This window comes from Carassius gibelio, chromosome B12, assembly GCF_023724105.1.
Source record: "Carassius gibelio isolate Cgi1373 ecotype wild population from Czech Republic chromosome B12, carGib1.2-hapl.c, whole genome shotgun sequence".
Classification (NCBI taxonomy): Eukaryota; Metazoa; Chordata; class Actinopteri; order Cypriniformes; family Cyprinidae; genus Carassius; species Carassius gibelio.
In genome coordinates this window covers 14,403,257-14,420,179 of record NC_068407.1, presented here as the reverse complement: position 1 = coordinate 14,420,179, position 16,923 = coordinate 14,403,257, and the positions used below count along the sequence as shown (strand labels likewise).

The 16,923-nt window shown below is 42.7% G+C and overlaps 1 protein-coding gene across 6 annotated transcripts; it reads right to left on the bottom strand.

The window, feature by feature from the left end:
* Positions 1-10: 10 nt before the first annotated feature.
* On the bottom strand, positions 11-16,446 carry LOC127969375 (disks large-associated protein 5-like). Of its 6 annotated transcripts, XM_052571271.1 has the most exons (21): positions 16,295-16,446; positions 15,361-15,581; positions 15,100-15,281; positions 14,959-15,015; positions 14,263-14,296; positions 14,072-14,152; positions 13,828-13,902; positions 13,658-13,735; positions 13,461-13,489; positions 13,205-13,380; positions 12,895-13,119; positions 5,818-5,906; positions 5,459-5,619; positions 5,262-5,360; positions 4,933-5,173; positions 4,459-4,479; positions 3,783-4,398; positions 3,641-3,689; positions 3,206-3,371; positions 1,280-1,317; positions 11-374 (listed from the first exon to the last, which is right to left on the bottom strand). In XM_052571271.1, the coding sequence occupies exons 2-21, from the start codon at positions 15,578-15,580 to the stop codon at positions 270-272; spliced, it is 2,742 nt and encodes a 913-aa protein (XP_052427231.1). In that variant the 5' UTR covers position 15,581; positions 16,295-16,446; the 3' UTR covers positions 11-269. The 6 variants fall into 6 exon arrangements, with proteins under 6 accessions (XP_052427231.1, XP_052427229.1, XP_052427232.1 ...); XM_052571269.1 differs by having other exon boundaries at positions 3,783-4,479; XM_052571272.1 differs by having other exon boundaries at positions 3,206-3,311; positions 3,783-4,479.
* Between the last annotated feature and the right edge of the window lie 477 nt (positions 16,447-16,923).

Sequence of the window (16,923 nt, the reverse complement as noted above, 5' to 3'; positions counted from 1 at the left end):
ATCCACAGAATAGTATGTCATTTTCTTATTTAATTGGTTTTCACAAAATCTTTTGACATTAAAATCCTTAAAAATATATTTTCTGACTGCACAGAAATATTGTTATATCTAAATATGCTCATTATGAAGTACAAACCGTAGCAAACATTTACATAAATGAGTCTAATTCAACAACAAACCAAACAAATCAATAAAGACGTCTAATTCAAGCAGAAACCCAAAAAATTTAAATAAAATGATCCACATCCAAAGAGTGAGTGGATGTGCTTTTATTTGTACGTGGGAGGTGTGAATGTGATCAGGTCACGTTCACACACTGACTGTCTCACTTTCTCCTTCCGCTCTGGGGAGATCAGCAACAGATTCTCCGACATCTGAAACACCAAAGAACGATGTTTATAGACAAAAAAATACTAGTTAAATGGGTCCTATTATATTTTTTCACTTTGTCAACATTAGTTTATGCTGTCTTTAATGCTGTTGTTTAAGCATAAAAAAGATCTGCAGAGTTACAAAGCTCAAAGTCCACATATTTTCCTGGATTTGTGATATCACAAATACCGGTGAATGGGATGTGACCTGGTTGAACTGTATTAGAGAAGGCAACGAGTGTTATCACCACGTTGGAGACTTGCTAGCTTTCCCAAGGCAGATGAACTTAGAGTGGTTACAATCATCCAGGTTCAAATCATGCTCAGATTTATTAGATTTTGACTAAATATTTACACTGAAGCTGGCAGATGGCTATGGTAAGGGGCATGACATTTCCCGACCAGGCGTCGAGTGCTGCCAATCACAGCACACACTGACCCAGCTAACCAATCACAGCCTATTTTGTATTTCAGGAGGCGGCTTTCATTTGTGTCAGGAACTATTCGAGCCGTTCATGCCAAACTAGGGAGAGAGGTGTTGTAATAATGTAAACCTATTATGAGAGCCTGTTGTAGTACACCTCCAAAACAAAATCAAGAAGGATCATAATAGGACCCTTTAAAATTGTGAAATTGAATAAGTTGTGATATAGTGGTTGAAAAGTTCCCACAGTCATAGAAAACCTGGAAAAATTGTGGTTTCTAGGCCTGGAAAAAAACCTTAAGGTAATTAATAGAATATCATTCTTAAATAAAATGTATAAAATAAACTAACAGCTGCAAGATATTTTACAGAATCAAAATTGCTCTAGGTTTGTGAATTTCCATGACTGGAAAACTGTAGGGAACCCTGCTGAAAGACAAAGAGGGAATGTCAGTTCAGTTCATAAAGGAAAGTTTTAACTCACCGGACTGATCTGGGGTGAGAACACCATTCTGGAAAAAGCTGAGACAGGGGTGCAAGAAAGAGAAGTGTGAGTGCCCAAGTGCTCCCATTTAAACCACATGTGAGCATTAAAGGGGTCATCAGATGAAAAATTCACTTTTACATGTTGTCCGAACATAAATGTGTGTTGGCAGTGTGTACACATCCACCCTATAATGATACAAATCCATCCAGTGTTTTTTATTTAATCTCTAAAAATAATATTCCTTTTCAAATCAAGCCGTTCTCAGCTTCGTCTGTTTGACATGATACAGACCAAGGCTGCTCCCACGATTGTTGATTTACACGGCCATCATACCTTAGACCCATGCTGAGTGAGCTGCGAACCGTTTGATCATCATTGTTTTGAGATGATCCTCACTGCAGAACACAATATCCAGGGGGTGTAGAGGGATCCAGATCCAACTCTTCCCACCTTAGATGTCCCTAAACCTTCCCGTCTCCACACCCGATCCCTAAACCCACCAATCTCCAACCCCTGGATCTTGTGTTCCGCAATGAAGAGCTACTGATGGTTTAGACGCTGAACACAGTGGATTACGTTTGTTTTTAATGGGAATGTGCCCCTGATCTACCTAAATGCATCCATGTTCACGTGAATCATTCGTGATCCAGCTTCACCTCCAGAAAAAGTGAACAAGGTTGTTGTTTTTTTTTTTTATAAATCACCTTTATCCTAATAATGTGCTAGTTAGCAAATTTTGTGGCTAAATGAGGCTAAAGTAAACAGTACAGTAAAGGTATATGCAATAAAAGCAAGAAGAAGACATAACAGAAGCCTTGGAGTTATGATTGATGATCAGCTGACTTTCTCAGATCACATTGCTAAAACCGTCCGATCCTGCAGATTTGCTTTATTCAACATCAAGAAGATCAGGCCCGTTCTTTCGGAGCATGCTGCACAACTCCTTGTTCAAGCTCTTGTTCTGTCCAGGTCTTCCAGCCAGTTCTATCAAACATTTAGAATTAATCCAGAATGCGGCAACAGGATTAATTTTTAATGAGCCAAAAAGAATACACGTAACACCTCTGTTTATCAATTTGCACTGGCTTCCAATAGCTGCTCGCATAAAATTCAAGGCATTAATGTTTGCCTACAAAACTACCACTGGCTCTGCACCCATTTACCTAAATTCGTTACTTCAGACTTATGTGCCCTCTAAAAGCTTGCATTCTGCATGTGAACGTCGCTTGATTGTGCCATCCCAAAGAAGCACAAAATCACTTTTTCAGACTTTTAAGTTAAATGTTCCCTTCTGGTGGAATGACATCCCCAACTCAATCCGAGCAGCTGAGTCCTCAGCCATCTTCAAGAATCAGCTTAAAACCCATCTCTTCATCTTTATTTGACCCTCTAACTTTAACACTCACTATTCTAATTCTATTCTTAAAAAAATCTAACTACCTTTCTAATCTTTTTGTATTCTATTTTCTTTTCATTTATTATGCAATTGTATATGTATGTGTGTATGTGCAAAGACCTCTAACTAGCTTGCTCTATTCTTTTTTATTTTTTATTCTATCTGTTTTCTTTTTATTTATTATATTTTTTTAAATCCCATGCTACGTGTACTGTGTTAACCTAACTGAGACTTGTTATAGCACTTATATATCATTGCTCTTTTTGATTGCTTCCACTGTGTTCATCTGTAAGTCGCTTTGGATAAAAGCGTCTGCTAAATGAATAAATGTAAATGTAAAAACAGGTTGCCCTGAAAAGAGCTGATTTTGAGGTAAAAAGGGTATTTTCAGAACCACTGAGAATTTTTGACCAAAGTATGTTACAGGCTTTTCATTAAGACCCTAAAGAATCATATCAACTTGTGGAAATAGGCATCCGATAACCCCTTTAATAATATTGTGATGTGATGTCAGGGACATAAACTACCTGTAGGTGTTGCCAAGACATCATGCGGGCGCTCCTCTGCCTGAGTCACCGGACTCTCCATCTCAGCATCCACTGCCCCAAAAGAGAACCTCTCTGCTGCAGGACTCTGTGTAAGAGACATGCTGTATCTCACGGTTGGCTGCAGGTAACGCTCAATGTCCAAACACTGGGAAAAATGCATCAGATGATGATTTTCAAACTATCAAGTCCAAGTAAAAGTCTGTAGATTCTGTTCACTTTACAAAAAAGTAGTATTTAGGGATATACAATGTAGGTTAAAGCTACACTATGACAAATTTTGACCCTTCTTCTGGTTCGACCTGTATGCGTCTTGCAATGATATTATTAGGCGTTTTAAAAGATCAACTTTAAATTACATCAATATCAATTGATAACATTTGGTAGCAAATATTGTGCATCTATAGATAGAATTACCTCAGCATCTTGATTTTCAGTCATTTCAACATCCATACTGGTTGGAGATCTGTATGGACAGAGGAGAGAGTACATAAGATTATGAATCACAAATATGACATAATTCATGCTACAATTAACATACACAAGAAGCATAGCATACCCGTTAATGACCTCATTACAGAGAGCTGCAGAAACTCTGAAAACATTGGTGGGTGTGGAGGGCCTCAGGATAGGGGAAGCAGGTGCACAGACATTGGGTTCTGCTTCCACTGGTTCTGAAGAGCTATGAGATGAGCCCTGGGATAGAGTATCTAGACCAGCATCTGCTCCAGGCTGGACATGCAAACTCTCTTCAGAGACTTTACAAGAAATGTTCTCTTGTGGTTCCTCTTGGAAAGAAGGACTGAACATAGACTCTGGAATGTTTTCATCATGCTGAGGTTCTGAAGAATCAACAGGTAGCTCATCACACAGGCTAGGCGAGTCATGTGTTTGGGCTACTGGACTGTTTTCTGGTCCATTAATGGTATCTGGTTGAGTGTGTTGGGTACAGGAAGAGCTTAAATCAAAGTTAATATGGCTCTGGGAGCGGCTGTCCATGTCAGGTGAAACATTTTGGTTGTGGTCAGGACTAATCTGAGGAACTCTGGGTGTCTGTGGGAGGGCCTCAGTAGAACGGAGAGGAGTGAGAGCAGGCAACAACTCACGCTGGTGGATTGGAAGAGGTGTTGCTGATAAGCTAGGTAGAGGGGAAGCATGAGAAACTGCAGTAGATCTGCACTGCCTGCCTGGAGTGCTGAACTTAGAAATACAGGGTGAAGAAACTGCACTAGTTCGACACGATCTTCTAACAGCACCTAAAAACAAGAAAATGATCCATGTTAAAACAAAGACAACATTGTAAAAGAATAATGAATAAGGTTAAAAAGGTTAATAAAGTTTTAAGCAATTAAAAGGTGGGGCAAGCGATCTTTCAAAAACACTTTAGAAAACTGATTCTGGTCGAGTAGCAAACTTGTAGCCAATCAGCAGTAAGGGGCGTGTCTACACATGATGTAATAATTAATACTACTAGTTACATTTTTATAATACTACTAGTTCAAATTTTTATGGCCGCCTTAATTTTTTTGCTTTGAAGTTTAAATTAGAAAGCTTTTGAGTTTTTAATGAAACCACAGCACTTGTTTGTGTTCAAGCAGCTCTGAGACACTTAAAATACTGGAGGATCAGCTGGACACATGTACAAAAACACATAGCCGTGCTTTACTCTGAAACTTGCAGGATTCTCAACTCACGTGTTTCGATCTTACCTGATGGCTTGACTGGACTTTCCACCTGGAAGAAGCCTCCATTAAACACAACTGTCTGTGCGGGCAGTGTGACGGCAGGGGCTGCAGGAACAGAGCTCGAGTCCTCCTGGATGTTGTCTGAAGTCTCAGTGGCTTTCTGTTCAGCCTGCTTGGCTCTCATCGCAGCCTTTACAGCAGCCAGTCGACTCTTAGCTGCAGCACAGGCACCTGTTCCAGCCTTCCCTCCCACAACAGGAGGCTTCTGTAGGATAAAAGTACAGGATATGAGAATTACACAATTCACCTCTTTAATGGTATATTAAAATGGTGCTGATAATGTTGTGGTTTACTTTGGCCACTCTTTTTCTGGCAACAGGCCTGACTTCCTCTTTCCACTCCCTTGCTTCCGCCTCTTTCAAGGCATTAAATTTCTTGTTAACATCTTCCACCTATTAAAAAAAAAAAATTTTTTAAATCAAATAAAATACAACATTAAAACCAGGCTTGGAAAGAAATTGAGCACTTTTAGAAAGTAACATCAACCCACCTGAAAGTACACCATGTCCCAGAAGCCCTGCAAGTCAGTACAGGTTGTTATTTTCTCTCCACGGCCCAAGTCACAGTCATCCACCAGTCTGTTGAACTGACCAAAGCGCTCTTTCATCAACAATCTGGCCTGGCCCACAGCTGTACGCATCTGGTCGCGTGCTGCACGAAGAGGGAGAAATATAATTACTCCAAATAACTGTACATGAAATATGCCGATTAGATATGACTGTCATTTTCGCTTTCAAAAAAAAAAAAAAAAAAAAAAATCAGCCTTTCTTGAAAACCTGGTTAGATTACTGTGCTAGTCTTGAATTAAGACCGGTTCAAATTAAATACTGCTCAAAACTAAAGACTTACTCTCCTCTGGGATAGAAGTATCATCAAATCGTGACTCCCACAGCTCAGAAAGACCAGTCAAATGCTCAGTCTCACTGGCCATCACTGCCCTAATGAAACAACATACACTATTGATTAAAAGATTAAAAGATTTTTTGAAAGAAAGAAACTAGTCACTTTCATTCAGCAAGGACGCATTACACCAGGGGTGTCAAACTCAATTCCTGAAGGCCCGGAGCCCTGCAGAGTTTTGTTCCAACTAGGGATGTCAACGATTAATCGATGATCGATTAACTGTCGATAAGAGATGCAATCGATTAAGGCTATGGATGGTCGGTTAACCGATTCAATGTTGGGCTGCGTGCGGCTCTTGCGCACTCAACACGTGCGAGCGGCTGTGAGTGACGGTGACGATATATAAAAGCATCATCATTCATTCACAATGTACAAATTAAGCTTTTAATGTGATTTAAACTTTAAAGTACACTAAAATAGAAACAACATAAAAGTTCTTCAACATTAAATGCAATAGAAATGTAGTTACTAATCATTTCATCAGATAACTGTTCTCTTTCATCATCTCGTGTTCGAGATCCACCTATGGGAAGGGCATCCGTACCTGACCTCTGCAGAAGCATCCAATTGCACCAAGTCTGGCTAGACAGACAGAAGCGCGCAGCCAATGCCAGGTAAGGCCCCGCCCCCTTACCTAGGGGTATAATAATGGCTGCAGCGCTGCTATTCTCCAGTTGACATTCGCTTCTCGCGATCTCTGCATTGACACAGTTCGGTTGGATTACGCTGCTCACCTTCGTGTCTTCAGGAGGACATATCGACCGATCAGCCTCCGCCAGACGTGACTGTCGTCTTCTCAGCCTTTTTCTGCTGTGTTCTGCATTCAGAGCCGCCCACGCTCTCGTCGTTCACCTGCTCCCACGGCTGCCCGCCACGGATTTTTCCGATTTCTTCTCCGGTATGTCGCTTTCAAAACCTACCGCTTCTCCGGGGAATAGCCTATCACGGGCCTGCCCGGCCGCGTGTGGAGCGCTAATCGCTGCTAAGGATCTTCACCCGTTCTGCGTGGTTTGCTTGGGCCTTAAACACGCTTAAGAAGCATTGGAGAACCCGGAAAATTGCAGTAATTGCCTTATGCTGCCCAGAAAGCTTTTACGACGCCGTCTTAAAGTTGCAGCGACCCAGTGCGCCGAGCTCGGTTTTTCTGACTCAGATGGGGGACACGGTGACGACGACGCGCTACCGGGGGACTCCCGGGGCGCATCCTCACTTGTTTGGGCTGACCAGCCCAATCCCGCATTCCCCGAAGAGGACATCTTCGCGGGCAACCTCATGCTCGCCGACGGACCGGCCGGTTCCGGCGATGAGGATGATGCGGCCCTTCTCGGGGTCTCAGAGGACGAGGAGGCCATCCCGCCCTCTGGCGTTCCCCAGGCTAGCGGCCACGCAGCCCTGCCTCAGTCCATCCTCCTGGAAGTGTGTGAGCGAGCGGCCGCTCGCCTCAACATTGAGTGGCCGGCTCCACAGAGCGCCACCGACCAGGAGAGGGATATTTACGACGGGAAAGTGTTGGGACCTCCTCCCGGTCCGAGGAAACAACTCTTCCCCGTCCTTCCAGCGTGCGCTAAGCATATGAGGCACAATTGGAGCGACCCGCTCGACTTCAAACACGGCCTTTCGGGGCTTGAAGTAAAAGATATGGCATCTCATGGTATGGGTGACCCCCCCGCTATCGAGCCGTCCATCGCCAGGCACCTTAACCCCGCTCAGGGCGGGCTGCTCGCTCCCCCTAAGCCGGTCTTGCCAAACAAGATGGACCGTTTTTCCGCCTCAGTTCACCAGGCCGCATACAAGTCCTCGGCCTTGGCTGTCAGGGCCCTCAACGTCTCGTCTCTCCTCTCCGCCTACCAGGCGGAGCTTTTGGACGAATTAGGCCAACAGCTAGAAAAGGGAACTCCTTCTCTACCGAGGCCTTCAAATTATGTCTCCCTAGGAAGGCGGCCCCACGCCAGACAACCCCTGCGCGTTTGCCAAACATTCCAGCCATGGGACGACACTTCCACCAGGGCAAGGAAAGGCCCCGCAACAAACCCCCACAACGGCAGAATAACCCACCGCCTGCTAAGCACTGGGGAAAATCGACTCCCGCCTCAGGCTGCAGGGTCTTATGGCTTCATCAATCCAGGTTGTACCGCTGGGACTCCTGAGAATGAGAGCGTTCATGAAATGGGTTTTGTCACTACATTTCAGCCCGACGCGCGATCTTTGCCGCTCTGTAATAGTGACGCGCGCCTGCTCGGCAGCCTTGCGCCACTGGAAGAGCGCAGACTTTTACGCACAGGGAACCCCTCTGGGGACGGTTATGATGCGGAAAGTTGTGACGACAGATGCGTCCTTAACAGGCTGGGGCGCCACCCAGGAGGGCAGAACGGTGAACGGTCTGTGGCCGAGCAGACTAAGTTCAGCGCACATAAATTATTTAGAGCTTATGGCCGTATGGAAAGCTCTGAATCATTTTCTGCCTCGCCTGCAGGGACATCATGTGCTCGTACGCTGCGACAATACCACGACAGTGGCTTATATCAACCGTCAGGGCGGCGTGCGCTCGTCGAAACTTCACGCTCTAGCTTACAAGCTTCTAGTGTGGAGCGGACGGGTTTTCCTGTCGTTACGCGCGACTCATGTTCCGGGCCTTCTAAACAGAGGTGCGGATCTTCTATCAAGGGGAAACCCAATCTACGGAGATTGGCGCCTTCACCCGCAGATAGTGGCTGTGTTATGGATGAGATTCGGACAGGCAACCGTAGATCTATTCGCCTCGCGCGAAAACTACCATTGTCCTATGTTCTTCTCGCTAAAGGACGTGGACGCGCCCCTCGGGGTGGATGCACTGGCCCACCCGTGGCCCAGTGTGCTGCTGTATGCCTTTCCTCCCCTGTGCCTGATAATTCCTACACTGGCCAGGGTGAGAGAGCAGGGCCTGTCTCTCATTCTGATAGCACCCAGGTGGCCCAAAGCACCATGGCTGGCGGAGATAATCCCTCTGTTATATGCCGAGCCGTGGCGCCTTCCCCCCCGCACGGATCTATTGTCCCAAGCGAACGGGGAGATTTATCACCCGCACCCGGACAGGGTGGCTCTTTGGGCTTGGCCCGTGAGAGGACGAACCTAAGCGCACTTGGGCTTTCGCCGCGTGTGATTGCTACTATACAGAATGCCAGGGCCGTTTCTACGCGATCCTTGTATGGCAGTAAGTGGCGAGTGTTCGAAGGGTGGTGTGATGGGCGTGGTCTCACATCTTATCAGTGCTCAGTTCCTGATATTTTGTGTTTCCTCCAGGACCTCCTAGAAAAAGACAGGTCTTTTTCCACAATTAAGGTCTACTTGGCTGCGATTTCGGCCTGTCATGTGGGCTTTGAGGGCTCAACAGTCGGGCAGCATCCTCTAATCCGCAGATTTATGAAGGGTGCCCGTCGCCGCTTGCCAGTCATCAGGAGGACGGTTCCTGAGTGGGATCTCTCCATGGTGTTGGAGGCTCTGTCTCAATATCCTTTTGAACCTCTTGGAAGTATTTCCCTAAAGCTGCTGTCCTTCAAGACAGCTTTGCTCTTGGCCTTGGCATCAGCCAAACGTGTCAGTGAGCTACATGCATTTTCGGTTCATCCCTCGTGCACTAAATTCTCTCTTAGTGGAGATATGGTTTCCCTTAGGCCTAATCCGGCCTTCATGCCGAAGTGCTTCCCTGCGTTCACTTCGGAGGTGTTGGAGCTGTCCGCTTTTCACCCTCCACCTTTTTCCTCCCTGGAGGATGAGAGGCTAAATGCTCTGTGTCCCGTCCGTGCCTTACGGACATATATGAACAGGACCAGTGCTTTCCGGAAGAGCGACCAGCTCTTTATTTCATGGGCACCCCCTCATGGAGGGAATCCTATTTCTAAGCAACGCCTCTCACATTGGCTTGTGAATGCTATAGCTTTGGCTTATGAATCAAAGGGTATGCAGCCACCAGGGGGCATCAGAGCTCATTCCACGAGGGGCATTGCCACCTCTTGGGCTTTGTTTAGGGGAGTGTCGCTAAAGGACATCTGCTCCGCTGCTAGTTGGGCTTCTCCTCATACCTTTGTGCGTTATTACCGGCTGGATGTCACCAATATCTCGGTAGCACATTCGGTTTTAGGGGTGGGGTCTGCTTAGCCCTTCCCTGCAACCCTGTTGGAGGTGACGACGGAGTGAATGGGCTGGCTGGCCATGCACATCCCTGTCACTAAGCATGTTTTTACAGTCCTTTTCTGGGTGTAATTATATGCACATTGGTTATCATGTGTGTGATGCAAAATGTTTTCATGTGCTGCATATGCACAGTAGTCACGATTGTGCATCAGTATTGCAGGTTCATGAGTATGGGACGTGTCAGGCACCGCCTCTTTGGGGCGACCGTCCTTCTCTGGCTTTCAGAACCTCACTGTGAGTGTATTGGGCAATCGGGGAGCTGTCCATGTCTCTCCCATAGGTGGATCTCGAACACGAGATGATGAAAGAGAACAATAGGTTACTGTCGTAACCCCGGTTCTCTGAAACATCGAGTGGAGAGATCCACCAGCGTTGCCCCGCTTGCCTCACGAGAAGCGAATATACTTACTGGAGAATAGCAGCGCTGCAGCCATTATTATACCCCTAGGTAAGGGGGCGGGGCCTTACCTGGCATTGGCTGCGCGCTTCTGTCTGTCTAGCCAGACTTGGTGCAATTGGATGCTTCTGCAGAGGTCAGGTACGGATGCCCTTCCCATAGGTGGATCTCTCCACTCGATGTTTCAGAGAACCGGGGTTACGACAGTAACCTATTGTTTTATATCGTGCGCTTTGCAGGGCTGCGGGACACAGTGACAGGACAGGTAGTCTATTCATTCCTACAACTTGTTAATTCATTCCTACGAATTATTAATGTGGCAATTGTCCATGTTTCATTAATTTTGTTCCCTAAATAACCCATGATTTAAGTGAAATAAGGGAACAAATTAATAAATCGAACGAATTCTTAATTCATGAAATCTTTAATTTCCCTTCCCATGTTTACCACAGTAAGAGATGCGAAAACAGTTATTAAAAGCGAAAGATAATAAAATAAACCTGGGAAATTAGAGGGTTAGACTATGAAGATTTAGGAAAAGAAACAATGCTTAAATATACTGAATTTGTGGAAATTCGTGACCAACCGGCAAACCAGAACAAAGCCGCGTAAATGAAGACAATGGGGTCCAAAAGCATGGTCGCTATCTAACATTTTCCAGTTAACCTATTATTCCTCTAATAAACAAAGCTTTTATACCACACTTGTCATAATCAGATCTTATAATTTCTAAATAAATAATTGCTGGATTCAAAACAGCGATTAATAGGCGCTCTGACCGACACATTCCTGGAACATTCACTGCTGTCACTAAACGGTGACGCCGAGCATCGTTCACAAGTTTCTGCATGGACCTGACTAGGGCACAGGTTCTAAGCCCTGGGACAAAATGGGATGCTTTAAGGAAAATTTATAGCCTACTAAGTAATAGGCCCAACATAAAAATAACAATTTGTTTTCATGTTTTTTTTTTTTTTAAATAGGCTATGCGAAATATATCCGACTTAAATAGGCTAATTAAGATTAACGGATTTAAAACAGAAGTGTGGGCGCTCCATAAGTTCACAAAAAAAAAAAAAAAAAAAAGGATGACAACGCATTCTGTTTGTTTGCTTTATTTTACAAGAGCACAAATCTTCTGTTTTTATTATGAGTGTGCACAAATGAAAGTAAACACTTTTGCGGAAAATATATATATTTTTTTAATGTCTCAGCTGTTTCGATCGCACCGGAGCCTGCTGCACACGTATATTCTAGCGATTCAAACTTACATCGCAGTCTGTTCATTATCAAAATAAAATGTCAACTAAACATTAAAAGGTTACACTGGTCAGTTTAAATAGACCGTAGTATACCGGTCCACTCTGCTGTTCCAAGGACGTTTTTGCTCATATGAAGAGGATCATCTTTTCCGTCTATATGCGAATGCGTACAAGCCTAGTTTACATTATAAATGATAGTTTAACATTCAAATACATTGCGAATATGGAAACATTTCGATTTGTGCCGAATGAGACATGAGCAATAACCTCCAAATAAATCTAGCCAAAGCCGCGCTCGCTCATCCTCGTCTGCACGCATGCACTGTCACGATCTAATGCGCTGTGTGCCGGATTTTTAAAAATCTGACATTTTCTAGGACAGAATCCAGCAGGATCAAATTAATGTGAGCAACTGTGTTTTGGTGCAGCAGCGCCGATGTAGTTCACTTAATGTGCAGCGCAGTCACACGCGCTCCACATTTCGGATAATTTTATACAATAATGTCAGTTGAAAACATTGCAATTGTGCTTTAAAATACAACAACGAGCACCACAAAACCGTTTAAAGAGGCACGTTCAGCGTTCTCCGTGCGGGATTGGAAACTGTCAACAAAGTAAAATGACCTCAAAAGTATGGCGCGCTCTCTTCATTTTATCAAATGATCATAATCGCATCTATTCATTTGATAATCCTGCTACTAGCATTTTATTCAGACTAAAACCTCTTTAATTCAAGTGAGAAAGCGTTTTGTGTGTGTGTGTGGCTTTTGCACATCCTGTCATACCGCTGACTGCGTGCCTGCAATAGACGCATTTTGCAGTATTATGGTTAACGATTAATCGATTAATTGATCGTTAATTTAAACGACGATCGATCATGGAAATAATCGAAATTTGACATCCCTAGTTCCAACCCTGCTCCAACACACATACCGTTTTCAAATAAGCCTGAAGTATTTGATTGGTTTGATCAGGTGTGTTAAATAAGGGTTGAATCTAAACTCAGCAGGGCTCCAGCCCTCCAGGAACTGAGTTTGACATCCCTGCGTTACACCGATCAAAAGTGACAGTAATGGCATGTATGTTACAAAAGACATTATTTTAAAATAAATGCCGTTTTTAAAACTTCTGTTCAAAGATTACTGAGAAAAATGTATCGTACTATAACATACTAACAACTGAGATCTGCCTCACCTGAAATAGGCAACATCATGCTGAGGCTCCAAGAGGGCCAAGGGAGGTGATGGTGCTGTGGAGCTGGACGGGGCAGGAGGGGGAGAGGACACTGAGGGAGGGTTGGCAGGATGATCTGGTGGAGGAGTTGACAGAAGTGGTGGAGGGGTGGAGAGGGAAGGAGCAGGGAGAACAGGTTTTGGGGGAGAGGGGAAGGTGGGCTCCACGTTGCCATCAGAAAGGAAGCTACGAAAAAGAAAAACAAACAGTATTTCAAACCAACTTAAAGTATAGAATTGTCAAGTAGTTTGTTAGAATAAATTCTAGGTACCTCGGTGAGAGGAAGGCACTGGCTGAATGTGGAGAGAGCGGTGCAGGCTCGAACGACCTTAGACCAACAGGAGGCTGGAACACGAATCCCTGAGGGGCAAATGAGGGGGCAGCAGCTTTGGGTTCCTCTTCCTCAGGTCTCAAAGAATCAACAGCAGTGTTCTTTTTCTTAGCAGTCTAAAAATATTGAAGTGTAAAATATAATTTGCAGTTTTCAGAAAATAGCAAAGCCAAAAAGATGTGACGGATCACCTTACCTTATTTTCAATAAATGCCTTTGTGTTGCCTGAGAAAGATAATGAGATCTGCTTGATTAATGACACATTTATCCAATAAAGCTAGGATTATAAAACATTAATGCCTTCTGAGCAACAATATGGCTAAATAAAGCAATGTAATGTACAATATCGGAACATTTGCAAGAAGAAAATGGCTATAAAAATAGCTTTTTTACCTTGTATGTCTTTCTCTTTGCCTGGAGAGGGCGCTACAGGGCATTTAACGGTTGATCTTGTTTTTGCAGTCCTAGAATCTAAATCACACAGAGAATGTGGCTTTCATGCATGCAACACAAATACAGCAAGGCTTAAAATAATTTATATTATATATTATAATAAAACTCACCAGTAACCGGTTTAACCCCAGCTGCTGATGTTTTAGCAGCTGATCGTGTGGTTGGAGCTCTTACAGATGGTTCAACTGTAAAAGAAGTCCATGCACAATCAAGCTCTGCATGGGGTCCTCATTCAAGAGTACCCTACTGTTCAAAACTTAGGGGACAGTAAATAAAAAGCTCTCGTGGAACCTATAACTACTTCGTCCAACTGCATCTTATGCATCTTCCTAAATTTAATTTAGTAGATTTTACCTGCAGCTGCTCTGGTTTTGGTGGTAGTCACAGATTTTGAATTAGTCTTGGCTGAAGCTCTGGTGGTTAATGCATTTTCAACTGTACAAACACAAAGATTGTTTATCAAAGACATGAAGTCACCACAGTTTGTTGATTTGTATGATTCGCATTAGGTAATACAAAAACATGAGAAGTTAAACACAACAGACCTTTCTTTGGAACTGCATGTCTTTCTGCTGCTGGCTGTAATATAACAGGTACATAAACAACAAAGCTTACATGATTTAAATCAGAAATAAAAAAAATGCTATAGCACATATTTACAGTCATTATATGTACAGTTTATTTACATGACAACAAAACATATATTATCATTTAGAAGTCTGTGGATGGTAAGATAGTTTTTAATATCTTTTAAACATTTAAATGAATTATCAGCAGCCATTACTCCAATCTCCTGTGTATATGATACGGCAGAAATCATTCTAACAAGTTGTTTTGGTTCTCAAGAACCATTTCTTATTATGATCAATTTTGGAAACAGTTGTGCTACAGCTAGTAATTTTTTTTTGTGGAAGCTGATTATTTTTCTTCTTCCAGGATTCTTTGATGAATAGAAAGATCAAAAGAATTTTGGTTACTTTACTAAAGTCTTTACTAAATAAATAAATACAGATTTCATTCCAAAAAAACATTGACCTCACATTTTTGAAAGGTAATATACATAGCTGATGTGTTTATTTGAGGGTTTTTGGTTTAACCAGTGTTGTTAATTTGGGCCGGGTCTACCTTTTTCTTGAATAATGGCAGATGGGGTTATGTTCGGGGAAACATTTTTTGAAAAACAGACATTATTTAATTTGGTGATAACAGTGACACAGAAATTAGACACTTTTAAATGATACCTTTTGAATCTGCATCATTGAGCGTGTAACTCGTGTGGCCTGGTTAGTTTCTGTGGTCTGTCATGATGAAGAATGAAATGGGAAATTAGGTATTCTTTATTAAAGAGAAAGATTTTTCTAACCGTTATTCCCCTCACTCACCTTGGCTCTGCTTTGTGCAGCAGTGTTTAAGGGCAGATACCCTAGTGGCTGTGGCTTATAAAGGCCGACCTTAAACACGCCTTTCTTCTCTTTGACCCGCTTTTCCTTCTCCTTCTGGAACATCTTGTTTTCTTTGTAACGAGCAAGCATCTTCTTTCTCTCCTCGGCAGCAGCATTTACATCTGTTAAGTACAATTGCAACTACTTGGAAAAAAAGGCCATGCCAAAACAAAATCAAACAAAAATAACTATGATATTGACCATTAGCTGCCTTTGTTTTTGGTGCTTTGTCTTGGGTGGCCATGAGGCTGGATGCATCCATTGAGAGCTCGATCTCCGGCAGATGGTCCAGGTGTCTGCGCAGGTTCTGGATCTTCTCTCGGTTCGCTTTCTGAGATTGAGACCGTCGTCTGGACATCTTCACCCGGATCATAGACACACTGCTGTCCCGCTTGTACAGGTGAGCAAAGCGAGAGTCCATCCTGTAAGAGGTTTTACAACAGGAACGTCATTATTTTAAGCAGAGACTGAGGTCACAGCTTGTCTATAAATAGGCTTAACGTTAGGTCTAATGTAATGTAATAATACAACTCTGTAAAATCATATAATTTTGTTTAGTTAGGACAGCTTATCTATAAACAGGCTTATCAACTATTACAAGGGAGTTGCTTTCCCATATTTGTTTTTGACATCATGTTGTGTTTCCAATCAAACTTGATAGCTTCTTTTTTTGCTGACCTGGTAAAAACATGGATAATGTCTCTGTAACTTTTTGTGTTCTTTTATTTATTTCATGCTGACTTCGTGTATATATTTTTCTCTGAGCAGTCACAGAACGGGCTGGTTTTAGTTAAACAAACAATCAAATAATAAATACAAATACAACCAAACTTAATGCAGCAGAGATCTAAGAAATAAACAGACATGTTGACTTAGGAGTTGTAATTTTGTTGATATCACTTGTAAAAAGAAAATTCCTAACCAAATCCTTCAAACTGATTAATATTACATTTGTAATACATTTTATATTATATCACGCCTGAATCAACAAAGCAACATATTGTAGCAATTTTGCTTAATATACTAAACCAGACGTTTTATGATGATATTTTATTCGGCGTTGATGCCACGTTACAAACTAAGTTTATTTATTTTTTTTATCCATCTGTTTGAAATAATAGGATATATTTCTTACCTTTATATTAAGGTGGGTTCCGAGAGCCAAAAAAAATTCTATATACAGACACGAAATGATTGGCAATATTTATGTTATGTATTAACGTTTACCTGCCCAAAGCGTACGGCATGCAAGATGGCGGGCAGGTTTTGAAAAGCAAATAACGCTTTTCTAATTGGCTGCTCTGCTACGCAGACCCCTCTGTTGATTGGTTAAATTCGGATGACACGTTATGCACCGCCCACTTGTAAATCCACTCGTGACGCTGGTTCTGTACATATGGTTCATAAGCGTTCTAGGACATTTCAAAATACTTCTATTTTTGGTACAACTACAAACAATTATTCCGTTACAATCCAAACTTATAAATAAATAAATCATATGTGCTACATGCTGCTCTGCCCGTTAATATTTTGAATGATCGTAATCAGAAAGGTAACTTAAGCCTCTTGCTGAGGATAAAAGTCAAGGTGGGTCACCCTGACCAGATGTCCAGCGGATATAAATAATCATACTTTATGGATTTTATGATGCATTTAGTATATTATTCTCCCCAAGCCATGTAAGGTTAATCGGTTTAATTCTGGAACATTCACATAAAAAATGTTTTACCCCTTAAAGGTGGGAATATATTAATTCACTAAGAA